At 47.4% G+C, this 15,419-nt stretch overlaps 1 protein-coding gene across 1 annotated transcript in view; it reads left to right on the top strand.

Annotated features, from left to right (window-relative positions):
- Nucleotides 1-2,786: 2,786 nt before the first annotated feature.
- LOC106568433 (TNF receptor-associated factor 7) overlaps nucleotides 2,787-15,419 on the top strand; it is a 35,736-nt gene continuing 23,103 nt past the window's right edge. Inside the window, exons 1-8 of the mRNA XM_045715970.1 lie at nucleotides 2,787-3,090; nucleotides 6,525-6,703; nucleotides 8,153-8,244; nucleotides 12,361-12,477; nucleotides 13,603-13,695; nucleotides 13,974-14,007; nucleotides 14,482-14,737; nucleotides 15,282-15,416. Coding sequence (XP_045571926.1) covers nucleotides 6,664-6,703; nucleotides 8,153-8,244; nucleotides 12,361-12,477; nucleotides 13,603-13,695; nucleotides 13,974-14,007; nucleotides 14,482-14,737; nucleotides 15,282-15,416 — 767 coding nt within the window. The 5' untranslated portion in view covers nucleotides 2,787-3,090; nucleotides 6,525-6,663. The remainder of the gene's footprint in view (nucleotides 3,091-6,524; nucleotides 6,704-8,152; nucleotides 8,245-12,360; nucleotides 12,478-13,602; nucleotides 13,696-13,973; nucleotides 14,008-14,481; nucleotides 14,738-15,281; nucleotides 15,417-15,419) is intronic.

Below are 15,419 nucleotides of genomic sequence, written 5' to 3'. Positions count from 1 at the left end.
TCTCTGTGTCACTCCCTGACCATAGAGAGACCTTGTTTCTTTATGGTGTAGTAGGTCAGGGTGTGACTAGGGGGTAGTCTAGGTTTATATTTCTATGTTGGTGTTCTAGTTTATATTTTCTATGTTGGTGTTTTTGTATGATTCCCAATTAGAGGCAGCTGGTAATCGTTGTCTCTAATTGTGGGATCATATTTAAGTAGCTATTTTTCCCCACCTGTGTTTGTGGGATATTGTTTTGTGCCTGTGCACCACGTAGTCACGTTTAGTTGTTCGTTTATTTGTTTTTGCTTGAAGTTTCACTTTGGAATAAAGATGTGGAACTCTACACACGCTGCACCTTGGTCCCGTTCTTACGACAGCCGTGACACTCTGTGTGTGGAGTAAAAGTGGTCTAGAGTTTTTTTCCCCCCCCTCTGGTTACACATTTAATATGTTGATAGAAATGAGGTAAAAACGGATTTAAGTTTCCCTGCATTATAGTCCCCGGCCACTAGGAGCGCCACCTCCGGATGAGCATTTTCCTGTGGCCTTATACAGCTCATTGAGTCCCGTCTTAGTACCAGCATCGGTTTGTGGTAGTAAACAGACGGCTACGAAAAATACAGATGAAAACTCTCTTGGTAAATAGTGTAGTCTACAGCTTATCATGAGATACTCTACCTCAGGCGAGCAAAACTTTGAGACTTCCTAAACATTTCCTTTTTGTGCACCAGCTGTTATTTATAAATAGACACAGACCTCCACCCTTTTCTTACCGGAGGCAACTGTTCTGTCTTGATGATGGTCCGATTAACCCGCCTGCTGTATCATATCCATGTTGTCGTTCAGCCACGACTCTGTGAAACATAAGATATTACAGTTTTTAATGTCTCGTTGGTAGGATATCCTTGATCGGAGCTCATCCATCCATTTTGTAAATCCAATGATTGCACGTTGGCTAATAGGACTGATGGTAGAGGGAGTTTACTCACTCGCCCTACGAATTCTCAGACGGCAGCCAGACCTCCGCTCTCTTTTTCTCTGTCTTTTCTTCATGCAAATGACGGGGATTTGGGCCCGTTCCCTAGAAAGCAGTATATCCTTCACGTCGGACCTCGTAAATTTTATAAAATCTTTGTCCAGTTCGAGATGAGTAATTGCTGTTCTGATGTCCAGAAGTTATTTTCGGTCATAAGTGACGGTAGCAGCAACATTATGTACAAAATACGTTTTTTTTAAAATAACGTGAAAAAAAACCCACAACAGTACAATTGGGGTTAGGAGCACGTAAAAACGGCAGCCATCTTCTCCGGGCGCCATTCTTCCAAGTCCACCTCAAACTGTGTTTTAGATCACTGGACAGTCTGTCCAACCAACCTCACAACCGCTGAAAATACATTTTTTTTGCCAAGGCTACATACATCTATAATGGGCCGCTAACACAGGACTAGTTTAAAATTTTTTTTTATCTGATTCGTTTGCCTTGCAGCGTTGCGTTTGCCTTGCAGTTACAGTGCGTTCTGTGTGGTGCATACGTTGGATTTATCGAACGTAAACGTGTCAAACTGTATGCGTGTAGACGGCTTGACAGAAATGGTAGCAGAAGGTGAATGTTGAACTGTTGTTGCGCACATATCCTGATGATGCTGTGTACCATTTTGAGCAATGACACTGTTAGGTGTGATCGAGGCGTTGCTTGCTAGCTTGATGGATAGCTACAGAGGTTAGCTGGCTAGTTAGCTACAGAGGTTAGCTGGCTAGTTAGCTACAGAGGTTAGCTGGCTAGTTGGTTACAGAGGTTAGCTGGCTAGTTGGCTACAGAGGTTAGCTGGCTAGTTAGCTACAGAGGTTAGCTGGCTAGTTAGCTACAGAGGTTAGCTGGTTAGTTAGCTACATTGGTTAGCTGGCTAGTTAGCTACAGAGGTTAGCTGGCTAGTTAGCTACAGAGGTTAGCTGGCTAGTTAGCTACAGAGGTTAACAGGCTAGTTAGCTACAGAGGTTAGCTGGCTAGTTATCTACTGCCATCAGATGTTGTTGTGTTATTGTCATATTTTGCCTATTCCACCGTTTTATAAAATGCATACTGTCATTTGAATATAGCGCTGGGGGAAAAGGGAATCCGGACACACTGTGGACACGGTAGACACCAGAGGAGGCTGTTGAGGGGAGGAAGACTCATAATAATGGCTGGAAACCGCGTAAATGGAATGTCATTAAAACACCCGGAAACAATGTATTTGATGTATTTGATACCATTCCGACTAGAAGTCCGCTCCGACCATTACCACGAGCCCGTCCTCCCTAATTAAAGTGCCACCAACCTCCTGTGGTAGGACACATTTAAATGTAGTTGTAGATGCATGAAGTGTTCGGGAAATTCCATGATCTGAACTCTAAAGCCAAAGATGTTTTATTTATTTATAACTAAACCAAGATAGACCACAGCCTGTCGTTTCAAATTAGAAATAGTGGGCAGAGCCAAGCAGGAGTTAGCGAGATCCTATTGGCGCTTTCTAGCATTTATTTAAATATTTTCTTTGGCGAACGCCTACTCTGAAATGCGCGTGTGTAATAACTACATTTGCCTTTGCTTTCTAAACAACACCAATTTTTTTGGGGGGGGACTTTGGCAAAAAAAAGGGTAAAGTCTACAAAACTCAATCCACTGTGTTCGTAACAGATTGTAGTTCTTGAGAAAAAATAAAAAATTGTATTGAGATCAAATGTTTAATCGATTAATATATTTGCAGAATATCGGTCAAAATTCATTTTAGATCCATCTTCTCCCACTGCCAGCCACTGGGGTTATTCTGAGCAGTATGAAATGGGGTGGGGGGAGGAGGGGGCCCGTTGTTCGAGAGCATCAAAACGACTGGAGGCGATTTACCCGATCTACAAAACAAAAAAAATCACTTTACATCATTAAAAAATAACACTCATTATTATTTGTAGATCAGTTGGGTCCAAAAAAGAAAATTATACCCATGATACATTGCTGTCTTTTGATCCTGTCGAGGACTTCCTGCTTCTCCTACTGCTTGTTGTTTGAGGAGAGAGAGAGAGAAAAGGAGCATTTCAACTGCACAGTTTTTTTTACGATTTAACAGAATGGTAAGATCACTTACGAATTGTGATTATGTTAAATGTGCCTTATCATTGGTAACAGCATATATAGTTTTATATATTTATTTATTTTCTTCTGTTTGTTGCAGTGTATGCTAACGTTTAACGTCACACACATAACGTTATTTCAAGCTAGTTTTTTTTTTCTCCCTTTCTCCCAGCTAGCCAACTCTTCAGGGATTTATTCATTATATGGAAACAGTTTTACCGATTTTTAAGAAAAATCTGAATCTGTCCATCAATAGATAATCCCGTTTGGGGGAGAAAAAAAACGGTTTCTATTTACAAAAATGTTGTGCAACAAGAATCGGTGGAAATGATTAAAGCCATGATAGCAGTGATTTGCTAATTTAACTAGCTAGTCCTGTTTCGGTATGATGGTTAGTTAAGTCTCTACGGCTAAAAGCTAGCTAGCTAGCTAAGTCTCTACGGCTAAAAGCTAGCTAGCTAAGTCTCTACGGCTAAAAGCTAGCTAGCTAACCAGCTGAACAACTAGTCTGTTTAGGTATGATAGCTAGCTTAGTCTCTACGGCTAAAAGCTAACCAGCTGAACAACTAGTCTGTTTAGGTATGATAGCTAGCTTAGTCTCTACGGCTAAAAGCTAACCAGCTGAACAACTAGTCTGTTTAGGTATGATTGCTAGCTAATTCTCTCCGGCTAAAAGCTAACCAGCTGAACAACTAGTCCTGTTTCGGTATGATAGTTAGCTAAGTCTCTACGGCTAAAAGCTAACCAGCTGAACAACTAGTCTGTTTCGGTATGATGGTTAGCTAAGTCTCTACGGCTAAAAGCTAACCAGCTGAACAACTAGTCCTGTTTCGGTATGATAGTTAGCTAAGTCTCTACGGCTAAAAGCTAACCAGCTGAACAACTAGTCTGTTTCGGTATGATGGTTAGCTAAGTCTCTACGGCTAAAAGCTAGCAAGCTAACCAGCTGAACAACTAGTCCTGATTCGTGTGATGATTGATGGCAGACTCGCTGTAACGTTACAGTTATTGGCATATTTCGAAGTGTTTAGCTTCACTGGAGCTAGCTGGCTAATTTGGTGATAATTTCCTAGCTAATTAGTTTACACAACATAATTTACCATTTGCATTTTATGCTGGTAAGCCATGTTGATAACGTTAGCTAGCAGATGGTACGTTTAACGTTAGCTACCTAACTATCAGTATGTGAATCGTTGTGTATCATATTTGGCCCAGCGTACAGGAGTGAGTTAACATTAGTTTGGTATGCCCCTTTCTGCTCCTCTTCTCTCTGCTTCTCTCTCTCTGCTTCTCTCTCTCTGCCTCTCTCTCTCTGCCTCTCTCTCTCTCTGCTCTCTCTCTCTCTGCCTCTCTCTCTCTCTGCTTCTCTCTCTCTGCCTCTCTCTCTCTCTCCATCTCTCTCTCTGCCTCTCTCTCTCTCTCTGCCTCTCTCTCTCTCTCTCTCTCTCTCTCTCTGACAGGGGGGGTGGGACCACTCACGTATTCCCCACGATGAGTAGTTCCATGCAGTTTTTATTGGCTGATTCAGTATGACCATGTGAGGCGACTGTCTGCATGCCTTTCTGTTTACATCATGAGTTTGGAGAGGAGCAGATGGCGAGAGAAACACTGCTCTGGTCTCTGTAGATTTGGTCCTCTTGTTACATATTTCTCATTAGGACTACTTGGAAAGAGAGAGAGAGAGAGAGAGAGCAGTATTGGGGTTTTGTGCAGATAGATGTGTGTTTTTCCACTTGGCCAGGAAGGCCATGTATGTAGTCCTCAGTATCTATAGCACTGAGTTTTAGATCATTGATAGTTGTTGGACAATAGTATGTGTTCAGGTCAAAGTAGGCTGTTGTCGTCTTCAGGTCAGAGAGCTGAGATGGTAACCTGTTGGACTGACGTTAGGGTGGGGGGGGCAGGTAGCCTAGTGGTTAGAGTGGAGGGGCGGCAGGTAGCCTAGTGGTTAGAGTGGAGGGACGGCAGGTAGCCTAGTGGTTAGAGTGGAGGGACGGCAGGTAGCCTAGTGGTTAGAGTGGAGGGACGGCAGGTAGCCTAGTGGTTAGAGTGGAGGGACGGCAGGTAGCCTAGTGGTTAGAGTGGAGGGACGGCAGGTAGCCTAGTGGTTAGAGTGGAGGGGCTGCAGGTAGCCTAGTGGTTAGAGTGGAGGGGCTGCAGGTAGCCTAGTGGTTAGAGTGGAGGGGCTGCAGGTAGCCTAGTGGTTAGAGTGGAGGGACGGCAGGTAGCCTAGTGGTTAGAGTGGAGGGGCGGCAGGTAGCCTAGTGGTTAGAGTGGAGGGACGGCAGGTAGCCTAGTGGTTAGAGTGGAGGGGCGGCAGGTAGCCTAGTGGTTAGAGTGGAGGGGCGGCAGGTAGCCTAGTGGTTAGAGTGGAGGGGCGGCAGGTAGCCTAGTGGTTAGAGTGGAGGGACGGCAGGTAGCCTAGTGGTTAGAGTGGAGGGACGGCAGGTAGCCTAGTGGTTAGAGTGGAGGGGCGGCAGGTAGCCTAGTGGTTAGAGTGGAGGGCGGCAGGTAGCCTAGTGGTTAGAGTGGAGGGAGGGGGGGCAGGTAGCCTAGTGGTTAGAGTGGAGGGGGGGGCAGGTAGCCTAGTGGTTAGAGTGGAGGGGGGGCAGGTAGCCTAGTGGTTAGAGTGGAGGGGGGGCAGGTAGCCTAGTGGTTAGAGTGGAGGGGCGGCAGGTAGCCTAGTGGTTAGAGTGGAGGGGCGGCAGGTAGCCTAGTGGTTAGAGTGGAGGGGCGGCAGGTAGCCTAGTGGTTAGATTGGAGGGCGGCAGGTAGCCTAGTGGTTAGATTGGAGGGCGGCAGGTAGCCTAGTGGTTAGATTGGAGGGGCGGCAGGTAGCCTAGTGGTTAGAGTGGAGTGGAGGGGAGGCAGGTAGCCTAGTGGTTAGAGTGGAGGGGAGGCAGGTAGCCTAGTGGTTAGAGTGGAGGGGCGGCAGGTAGCCTAGTGGTTAGAGTGGAGGGGCGGCAGGTAGCCTAGTGGTTAGAGTGGAGGGGCGGCAGGTAGCCTAGTGGTTAGAGTGGAGGGGCGGCAGGTAGCCTAGTGGTTAGAGTGGAGGGGCGGCAGGTAGCCTAGTGGTTCGAGCGTTGGACTAGTAACCGAAAGGTTGCAAGTTCGAATCCCCGAGCTGACATGGTACAAATCTGTCGTTCTGCCCCCTGAACGAGGCAGTTAACCCACCGTTCCCAGGTAGTCCGTCATTGAAAATAAGAATTTGTTCTTAACTGACTTGTCTAGTTAAATAAAGGGTCAATGTTAAGTTGGATCAGTTTCCATTAGATTATCACTGATCTTATTAGACGTGATCAAGAGTAATCCTGGCCATGTCCACTCTGTGTGGGTTCCCCTGTACCTCTGACCTCGTGTACCTCTGACCTCGTGTACCTCTGACCTCGTGTACCTCTGACCTCGTGTACCTCTCCCCCTCCACCCCCAGGCTGTAGAGGCCGTCTCCACTCTGTGGGTATTGGGTTGTGAGCAGCAGTGAGTGGCCTCTTCACCAGCACCTCCAGAGCTCCAGCAGCAGCAGCCTGCCACCCAGCCAGACCCCCCCAGCGGGGTGAGGGGCCACCAGCATGGAGGCCTCCTTCTCTGCCGTCGTTCCTGGAGCTAAACGTGAGTCCACCTCAGGGAAAACCTCTGTTAGGGATAACTCTGTCACTCAGGGAGAAAACCTCTGTTAGGGATACCTCTGTCACTCAGGGAGAAAAACCTCTGTTAGGGATACCTCTGTCACTCAGGGAGAAAACCTCTGTTAGGGATACCTCTGTCACTCAGGGAGAAAACCTCTGTTAGGGATACCTCTGTCACTCAGGGAGAAAACCTCTGTTAGGGATACCTCTGTCACTCAGGGGAGAAAACCTCTGTTAGGGATACCTCTGTCACTCAGGGGGAGAAAACCTCTGTTAGGGATACCTCTGTCACTCAGGGGGAGAAAACCTCTGTTAGGGATACCTCTGTCACTCAGGGGGAGAAAACCTCTGTTAGGGATACCTCTGTCACTCAGGGGGAGAAAACCTCTGTTAGGGATACCTCTGTCACTCAGGGGGAGAAAACCTCTGTTAGGGATACCTCTGTCACTCAGGGGGAGAAAACCTCTGTCACTCAGGATAAGGAATCATGTCAGCTGATATCCGTTCTATCTGCAACATCCTGGAAGTGTAACCTCACTGACTACGCTCTAGGTGTGTCAGACATAGAAATATATAATCTAGATTCTATGGTGTCAATTTAACCTCACTGACTAAGCCCTAGGTGTATCAGACATAGAAATATATACATCTAGATTCTATGGTGTCAATTTAACCTCACTGACTAAGCCCTAGGTCTATCAGACATAGGAATATATACATCTAGATTCTATGGTGTCAGCAATTTATTGTGGTAACTTCCTAGTGAGTACAAGGTAACTATATGGTAGGTAGCTATATGGTAGGTAGCTATATGGTAGGTAGCTATATGGTAGGTAGCTATATGGTAGGTAGCTATATGGTAGGTAGCTATATGGTAGGTAGCTATATGGTAGGTAGCTATATGGTAGGGCTAGCTATATGGTAGGTAGCTAGCTATATGGTAGGGAGCTAGCTAGCTATATGGTAGGGAGCTAGCTAGCTATATGGTAGGGAGCTAGCTAGCTATATGGTAGGGAGCTAGCTAGCTATATGGTAGGGAGCTAGCTAGCTATATGGTAGGGAGCTAGCTAGCTATATGGTAGGGAGCTAGCTAGCTATATGGTAGGGAGCTAGCTAGCTATATGGTAGGGAGCTACTCTATATGGGAGCTACTCTATTCTATATGGGAGCTAGCTACTCTATATGGTAGGTAGCTAGCTATATGGTAGCTATATGGTAGGTAGCTACTCTATATGGGGGCTACTCTGTTCTATATGGTTGGTAGCTACTCTATAGCTACTCTATATGCTAACTACATATTAACCCCAGACTCTCTGTCTCCACTCCGCTCTGTGTTCAGCTGAATTTAAGGTCACTATGGTACCTAAATAGGGTTAAACTACAAGATAACTAAGGGTAACCCCCAGACTCTCTCTCTCTCTCTCTGTTCCAGCGGAAGCTTCCAGTACCTACAAGCAGCACCGCCGTACCCCCTCTTCCTCCAGCACCCTCACATACTCGCCACGAGACGACGAGGATGGCATGGTACACACACACACACACACACACACACACACACACACACACACACACACACATGATTTTTGTCATGATGTCTTTTTGTGTTCTGCAGAAATATATAATGTATAGTAAATGCGATTTATTTTTATTTCAAGTGAAGTTTATTTGACTGGTACACAATACAATGAAATACTTTCGCTAGAAACATTCTGTAATATGTTTCCCCGGGAAAATCATCTGACGGCGTTGAGTTTTACCGCATCAGTCACTGACTCGTCTCCACGGCGACGTACACATCCCAACCGGATGAACCGCCGCTTTCAAGGAGCGGGAATATTAACCCCGGACGAAGTATAACGTAAATCCTGCTACGACTTCTGACGATAAAATAAAACGGGCAAAAACAGACGATGAAAAAAAAAAAATGTAGAATCCTACTAACACCGGTCTCCGACCACTCGTCGGATGTGGCGTGGCCCAACCGCGAGCTGCCCAGTGACGCCAGCCTATCAGACGAGCTAAATACCTTCTATGCTCACTCACGAGGAAAGCAACACTGAACCATGCATGAGCGCACCAACTGTTCCAGACGACCGTGTGAACACCCTCTCTGTAGCTGATGTGAGTAAGATCTTTAAATCGGTCGACGTTCACAAAGCCGCAGGGACAGACCGATTATAAAAAAAATAAAAAAAAAAAAAAAATATAATAATAATAATATTTATTTTTTATTTATTTAAAAAAAACATAGGACTCGTATTCGGAGCATGCACTGACCGGCTGGTAAGTGTCTTCACTGACAGTTTCAACCTTTCCCTCGACTCCGTCTGTAATACCGACATCTTTCAAGCAGACCATCATAGTCCCTGTGCCCCCCCCCCAAAAAAATCCAAGTCGTAGACTGTTTTCTCTCTGCTACCGCACGGCAAGCGGTACCGTTTCACCAAGTCCGGAACCAACCGGACCGTGAACAGCTTCTACCCCCCCCAAGTCGTAGGACTGCTAAATTAAATAGTTAGTCCGGGTAGGTAGCAATTTGGTTAACTGTTTAACTGTCTGTATTGACTCTTTTTTTTTGCGCTACGTTTTGACTCATCACAGACAGTAATGCTGCTGCTACCCCTTTACTATCTACCCCGATTACCTCGTACCCCTGCACATCGACTTGGTACTGGTACCCTGTGTATATAGCCTGGTACCCTGTGTATATAGCCTGGTACCCTGTGTATATAGCCTGGTTATCATTACTCAGTACTGGTACCCTGTGTATATAGCCTGGTTATCAGTAGTCAGTACTGGTACCCTGTGTATATAGCCTGGTTATCAGTACTGGTACCCTGTGTATATAGCCTGGTACCCTGTGTATATAGCCTGGTACCGTGTGTATATAGCCTGGTACCCTGTGTATATAGCCTGGTACCCTGTGTATATAGCCTGGTACCGTGTGTATATAGCCTGGTACCCTGTGTATATAGCCTGGTACCCTGTGTATATAGCCTGGTACCGTGTGTATATAGCCTGGTACCGTGTGTATATAGCCTGGTACCGTGTGTATATAGCCTGGTACCCTGTGTATATAGCCTGGTACCCTGTGTATATAGCCTGGTACCCTGTGTGTATATAGCCTGGTACCGTGTGTGTATATAGCCTGGTACCGTGTGTGTATATAGCCTGGTACCCGTGTGTATATAGCCTGGTACCCTGTGTATATAGCCTGGTACCCTGTGTATATAGCCTGGTACCCTGTGTATATAGCCTGGTACCGTGTGTATATAGCCTGGTACCGTGTGTATATAGCCTGGTACCGTGTGTATATAGCCTGGTACCCGTGTGTATATAGCCTGGTACCCTGTGTGTATATAGCCTGGTACCCTGTGTGTATATAGCCTGGTACCCTGTGTGTATATAGCCTGGTACCCTGTGTGTATATAGCCTGGTACCCTGTGTGTATATAGCCTGGTACCCTGTGTGTATATAGCCTGGTACCCTGTGTGTATATAGCCTGGTACCGTGTGTGTATATAGCCTGGTACCGTGTGTGTATATAGCCTGGTACCGTGTGTGTATATAGCCTGGTACCGTGTGTGTATAGCCTGGTACCGTGTGTATATAGCCTGGTACCGTGTGTATATAGCCTGGTTATCAGTACTGGTACCGTGTGTATATAGCCTGGTTATCAGTACTGCTACCCTGTGTATATAGCCTGGTACCGTGTGTATATAGCCTGGTACCGTGTGTATATAGCCTGGTACCCTGTGTATATAGCCTGGTACCCTGTGTATATAGCCTGGTTATCAGTACTGGTACCCTGTGTATATAGCCTGGTACCGTGTGTATATAGCCTGGTACCGTGTGTATATAGCCTGGTACCCTGTGTATATAGCCTGGTACCCTGTGTATATAGCCTGATACCCTGTGTATATAGCCTGGTACCCTGTGTGATATAGCCTGATACCCTGTGTGTATATAGCCTGGTACCCTGTGTGTATATAGCCTGGTACCCTGTGTGTATATAGCCTGGTACCCTGTGTGTATATAGCCTGGTACCCTGTGTATATAGCCTGGTACCCTGTGTATATAGCCTGGTACCCTGTGTATATAGCCTGGTTATCAGTACTGGTACCGTGTGTATATAGCCTGGTACCGTGTGTATATAGCCTGGTACCCTGTGTATATAGCCTGGTACCCTGTGTATATAGCCTGGTACCCTGTGTATATAGCCTGGTACCCTGTGTATATAGCCTGGTACTGTGTGTATATAGCCTGGTTATCAGTACTGGTACCCTGTGTATATAGCCTGGTACCCTGTGTATATAGCCTGGTACCCTGTGTATATAGCCTGGTACCCTGTGTATATAGCCTGGTACCCTGTGTATATAGCCTGGTACCCTGTGTATATAGCCTGGTACCCTGTGTATATAGCCTGGTACCCTGTGTATATAGCCTGGTACCCTGTGTATATAGCCTGGTACCCTGTGTATATAGCCTGGTACCCTGTGTATATAGCCTGGTACCCTGTGTATATAGCCTGGTACCCTGTGTATATAGCCTGGTACCCTGTGTATATAGCCTGGTACCCTGTGTATATAGCCTGGTACCCTGTGTATATAGCCTGGTACCCTGTGTATATAGCCTGGTACCCTGTGTATATAGCCTGGTACCCTGTGTATATAGCCTGGTACCCTGTGTATATAGCCTGGTACCCTGTGTATATAGCCTGGTACCCTGTGTATATAGCCTGGTACCCTGTGTATATAGCCTGGTACCCTGTGTATATAGCCTGGTACCCTGTGTATATAGCCTGGTACCCTGTGTGTATATAGCCTGGTACCCTGTGTGTATATAGCCTGGTACCTGTGTGTATATAGCCTGGTACCCGTGTGTGTATATAGCCTGGTACCCTGTGTGTGTATATAGCCTGGTACCGTGCTGTGTGTATATAGCCTGGTACCCGTGTGTGTATATAGCCTGGTACCCTGTGTGTATATAGCCTGGTTATCAGTACTGGTACCCTGTGTATATAGCCTGGTACCCTGTGTATATAGCCTGGTACCCTGGGTATATAGCCTGGTTACCCTGTGTATATAGCCTGGTACCGTGTGTATATAGCCTGGTACCCGTGTGTATATAGCCTGGTACCCGTGTGTATATAGCCTGGTACCCTGTGTATATAGCCTGGTACCCTGTGTATATAGCCTGGTACCCTGTGTATATAGCCTGGTACCCTGTGTATATAGCCTGGTACCCTGTGTATATAGCCTGGTACCCTGTGTATATAGCCTGGTACCCTGTTCTATGTTCCTTCTCTCTGTGTTGTTAAACGGCCCTTAAACGTTTCTCTGTTAGTCCACCTGTTGTTTAACAAAGCATGTAATGAATAGATTTGATTTGCAGGTTCACTCTGGACAATGCAGCATAAGAGCTGGTGTAATATATCTTCAATTTTCTCTCTCTGTCTCGCGCTCTCTCTGTCTCGCGCTCTCTCTCTCTCGCTCTCTCTGTCTCGCGCTCTCTCTGTCTCGCGCTCTCTCTGTCTCGCGCTCTCTCTGTCTCTCGCTCTCTCTCTCTCGCGCTCTCTCTCTCTCTCGCTCTCTCTCTCTCTCGCTCTCTCTCTCTCTCGCTCTGTCTCTCTCCCCCCCAGCTCCCCATCAGCACCCCGAGGCGTTCTGACTCTGCCATCTCGGTGCGTTCCCTCCTCTCTGAGTCCAACATGTCTCTCCGCTCAACCTTCTCTCTTCACGAGGACGACGACGACACGGTACGTGCTAAAGATGCTAACAATTCTTCAACATCAAATATGCTAACGTGACGCTATCGATGCCAGTGTTAACTGGATGCTATCGATGCTAACGTTACCCCAGTGCTATCGATGCTAACGTTACCCCAGTGCTATCGATGCTAACGTTACCCCAGTGCTATCGATGCTAACGTTACCCCAGTGCTATCGATGCTAACGGTACCCCAGTGCTATCGATGCTAACGATGCTGACGATACCCCAGTGCTAACGATACCCCAGTGCCATCGATGCTGGTGTTACCTGAATGCTAACTATGCTAGTGTTACCTGAGTGCTAACTATGCTAGTGTTACCTGAGTGCTAACTATGCTAGTGTTACCTGAGTGCTAACTATGCTAGTGTTACCTGAGTGCTAACTATGCTAGTGTTACCTGAGTGCTAACTATGCTAGTGTTACCTGAGTGCTAACTATGCTAGTGTTACCTGAGTGCTAACTATGCTAGTGTTACCTGAGTGCTAACTATGCTAGTGTTACCTGAGTGCTAACTATGCTAGTGTTACCTGAGTGCTAACTATGCTAGTGTTACCTGAGTGCTAACTATGCTAGTGTTACCTGAGTGCTAACTATGCTAGTGTTACCTGAGTGCTAACTATGCTAGTGTTACCTGAGTGCTAACTATGCTAGTGTTACCTGAGTGCTAACTATGCTAGTGTTACCTGAGTGCTAACTATGCTAGTGTTACCTGAGTGCTAACTATGCTAGTGTTACCTGAGTGCTAACTATGCTAGTGTTACCTGAGTGCTAACTATGCTAGTGTTACCTGAGTGCTAACTATGCTAGTGTTACCTGAGTGCTAACTATGCTAGTGTTACCTGAGTGCTAACTATGCTAGTGTTACCTGAGTGCTAACTATGCTAGTGTTACCTGAGTGCTAACTATGCTAGTGTTACCTGAGTGCTAACTATGCTAGTGTTACCTGAGTGCTAACTATGCTAGTGTTTTTTACCTGAGTGCTAACTATGCTAGTGTTACCTGAGTGCTAACTATGCTAGTGTTACCTGAGTGCTAACTATGCTAGTGTTACCTGAGTGCTAACTATGCTAGTGTTACCTGAGTGCTAACTATGCTAGTGATGTTGTGTGTAGGAGCCCCTGGTGTTTGCAGAGCAGCCGTCAGTGAAGCTGTGTTGTCAACTCTGCTGCAGCGTCTTCAAAGATCCTGTCATCACCACCTGTGGGGTGAGATAAACCATCCCCCAGCCTCTCCTCTCACCTCCTCTCCTCACCCCTCCTCACCCCCTCCTCACCTCTCCTCTCCTCTCCTCCTCTCCTCTCCCCACCCCTCCCCACCCCTCCTCCACCCTCCTCTCCTCTCACCTCCTCTCCTCTCACCTCCTCTCCTCACCCCTCCTCTCCTCACCCCTCCTCTCCTCACCCCTGTTTGTCGTCCTCTCCTCACCCCTGTTTGTCCTCCTCACCCCTCTCCCTCATTGACCTCTGTCTGTCTCTCCCTCCAGCACACCTTCTGCAGACGATGTGCCTTGACCTCCGGTAGGAGACTTTACCTGCCTACACTGTTGGTTTATAGTTACCTTTATAGTTTACCTTCTCCCTCTCTCCTCTCCACTGTTGGTTAATAGTTACCTTTATAGTTACCTTTATAGTTACCTTTATAGTTACCTTCTCCCTCTCTCCCCTCCACTGTTGGTTAATAGTTACCTTTCCAGCATCACATGTAATGTTAAAGCAAATTGTTTTTACATTTGTTTGTATCTCTCTCCCTTTCCATCTCCCCCTCTCTTTCTCCCTGTTCTCTCCCCCATCCTTCTCTCCCCACCCCATCTTTCTCCACCCTCTCTCTCCCTCTCCCTCTCTCCCCCACCCTTCTCCCTGTTCTCTCCCCTCCTCCACCCCCTCTTTCTCTTCCTCTCCTCCCCCCCCACCCATCTTTCGCCCTTTCTCCCTCCCCTCCCCCACCCCATCTTCTCCACCTCTCTCTCCCTCTCCCTCTCTCCCCCCCTCCAGATAAATGTCCAGTGGACACGGCTAAGTTAACGGTGGTGGTGAACAACATAGCTGTAGCAGAACAGATAGGAGAGCTGTTTATCCACTGTAAATACGGCTGTCGGCTTCTCAACACCGCCAGCCCCGCTTCCCCTAACGGGGCTGGAGGAGGGCCTACCGCTAGTAGGGGCGAAGGGACACCTAAGATGGGAGGACCTGGGAACTTTGAAGTGGATCCAATGGGGTGTCCTTTTACCATCAAGCTCACCACGCGCAGGTACGGGCTGGAAATGTTACTTTGGGTTTAGCTATGGGGGGGTCTGACGAGGAGACGAGTCTATAGGGGGGGGTCTGACGAGGAGACGAGTCTATAGGGGGGGGTCTGACGAGGAGACGAGTCTATAGGGGGGGTCTGACGAGGAGACGAGTCTATAGGGGGGGTCTGACGAGGAGACGAGTCTATAGGGGGGGTCTGACGAGGAGACGAGTCTAGGGGGGGTCTGACGAGGAGACGAGTCTAGGGGGGGTCTGACGAGGAGACGAGTCTATAGGGGGGTCTGACGAGGAGACGAGTCTATAGGGGGGTCTGACGAGGAGACGAGTCTATAGGGGGGTCTGACGAGGAGACGAGTCTATAGGGGGTCTGACGAGGAGACGAGTCTATAGGGGGGTCTGACGAGGAGACGAGTCTATGGGGGGGTCTGACGAGGAGACGAGTCTATGGGGGGGGTCTGACGAGGAGACGAGTCTATAGGGGGGTCTGACGAGGAGACGAGTCTATGGGGGGGGGGTGTGACCTGATGTTGACCTCTGACCTGTAGGGAGCACGAGGTGAGCTGTGACTACCGTCCGGTTCGCTGTCCCAACAACCCCTCCTGTCCTCCTCTGCTCACCATGAACCTGGAGGGACACCTGAAGGAATGCGAACACATCAAGTGTCCTCACTCCAAATACGGGTA

This window comes from Salmo salar, chromosome ssa03 (assembly GCF_905237065.1).
Source record: "Salmo salar chromosome ssa03, Ssal_v3.1, whole genome shotgun sequence".
NCBI lineage: Eukaryota > Metazoa > Chordata > Actinopteri > Salmoniformes > Salmonidae > Salmo > Salmo salar.
The sequence above is the reverse complement of the archived record's forward strand: the minus strand, read 5'-3'. Positions and strand labels throughout refer to the sequence as shown.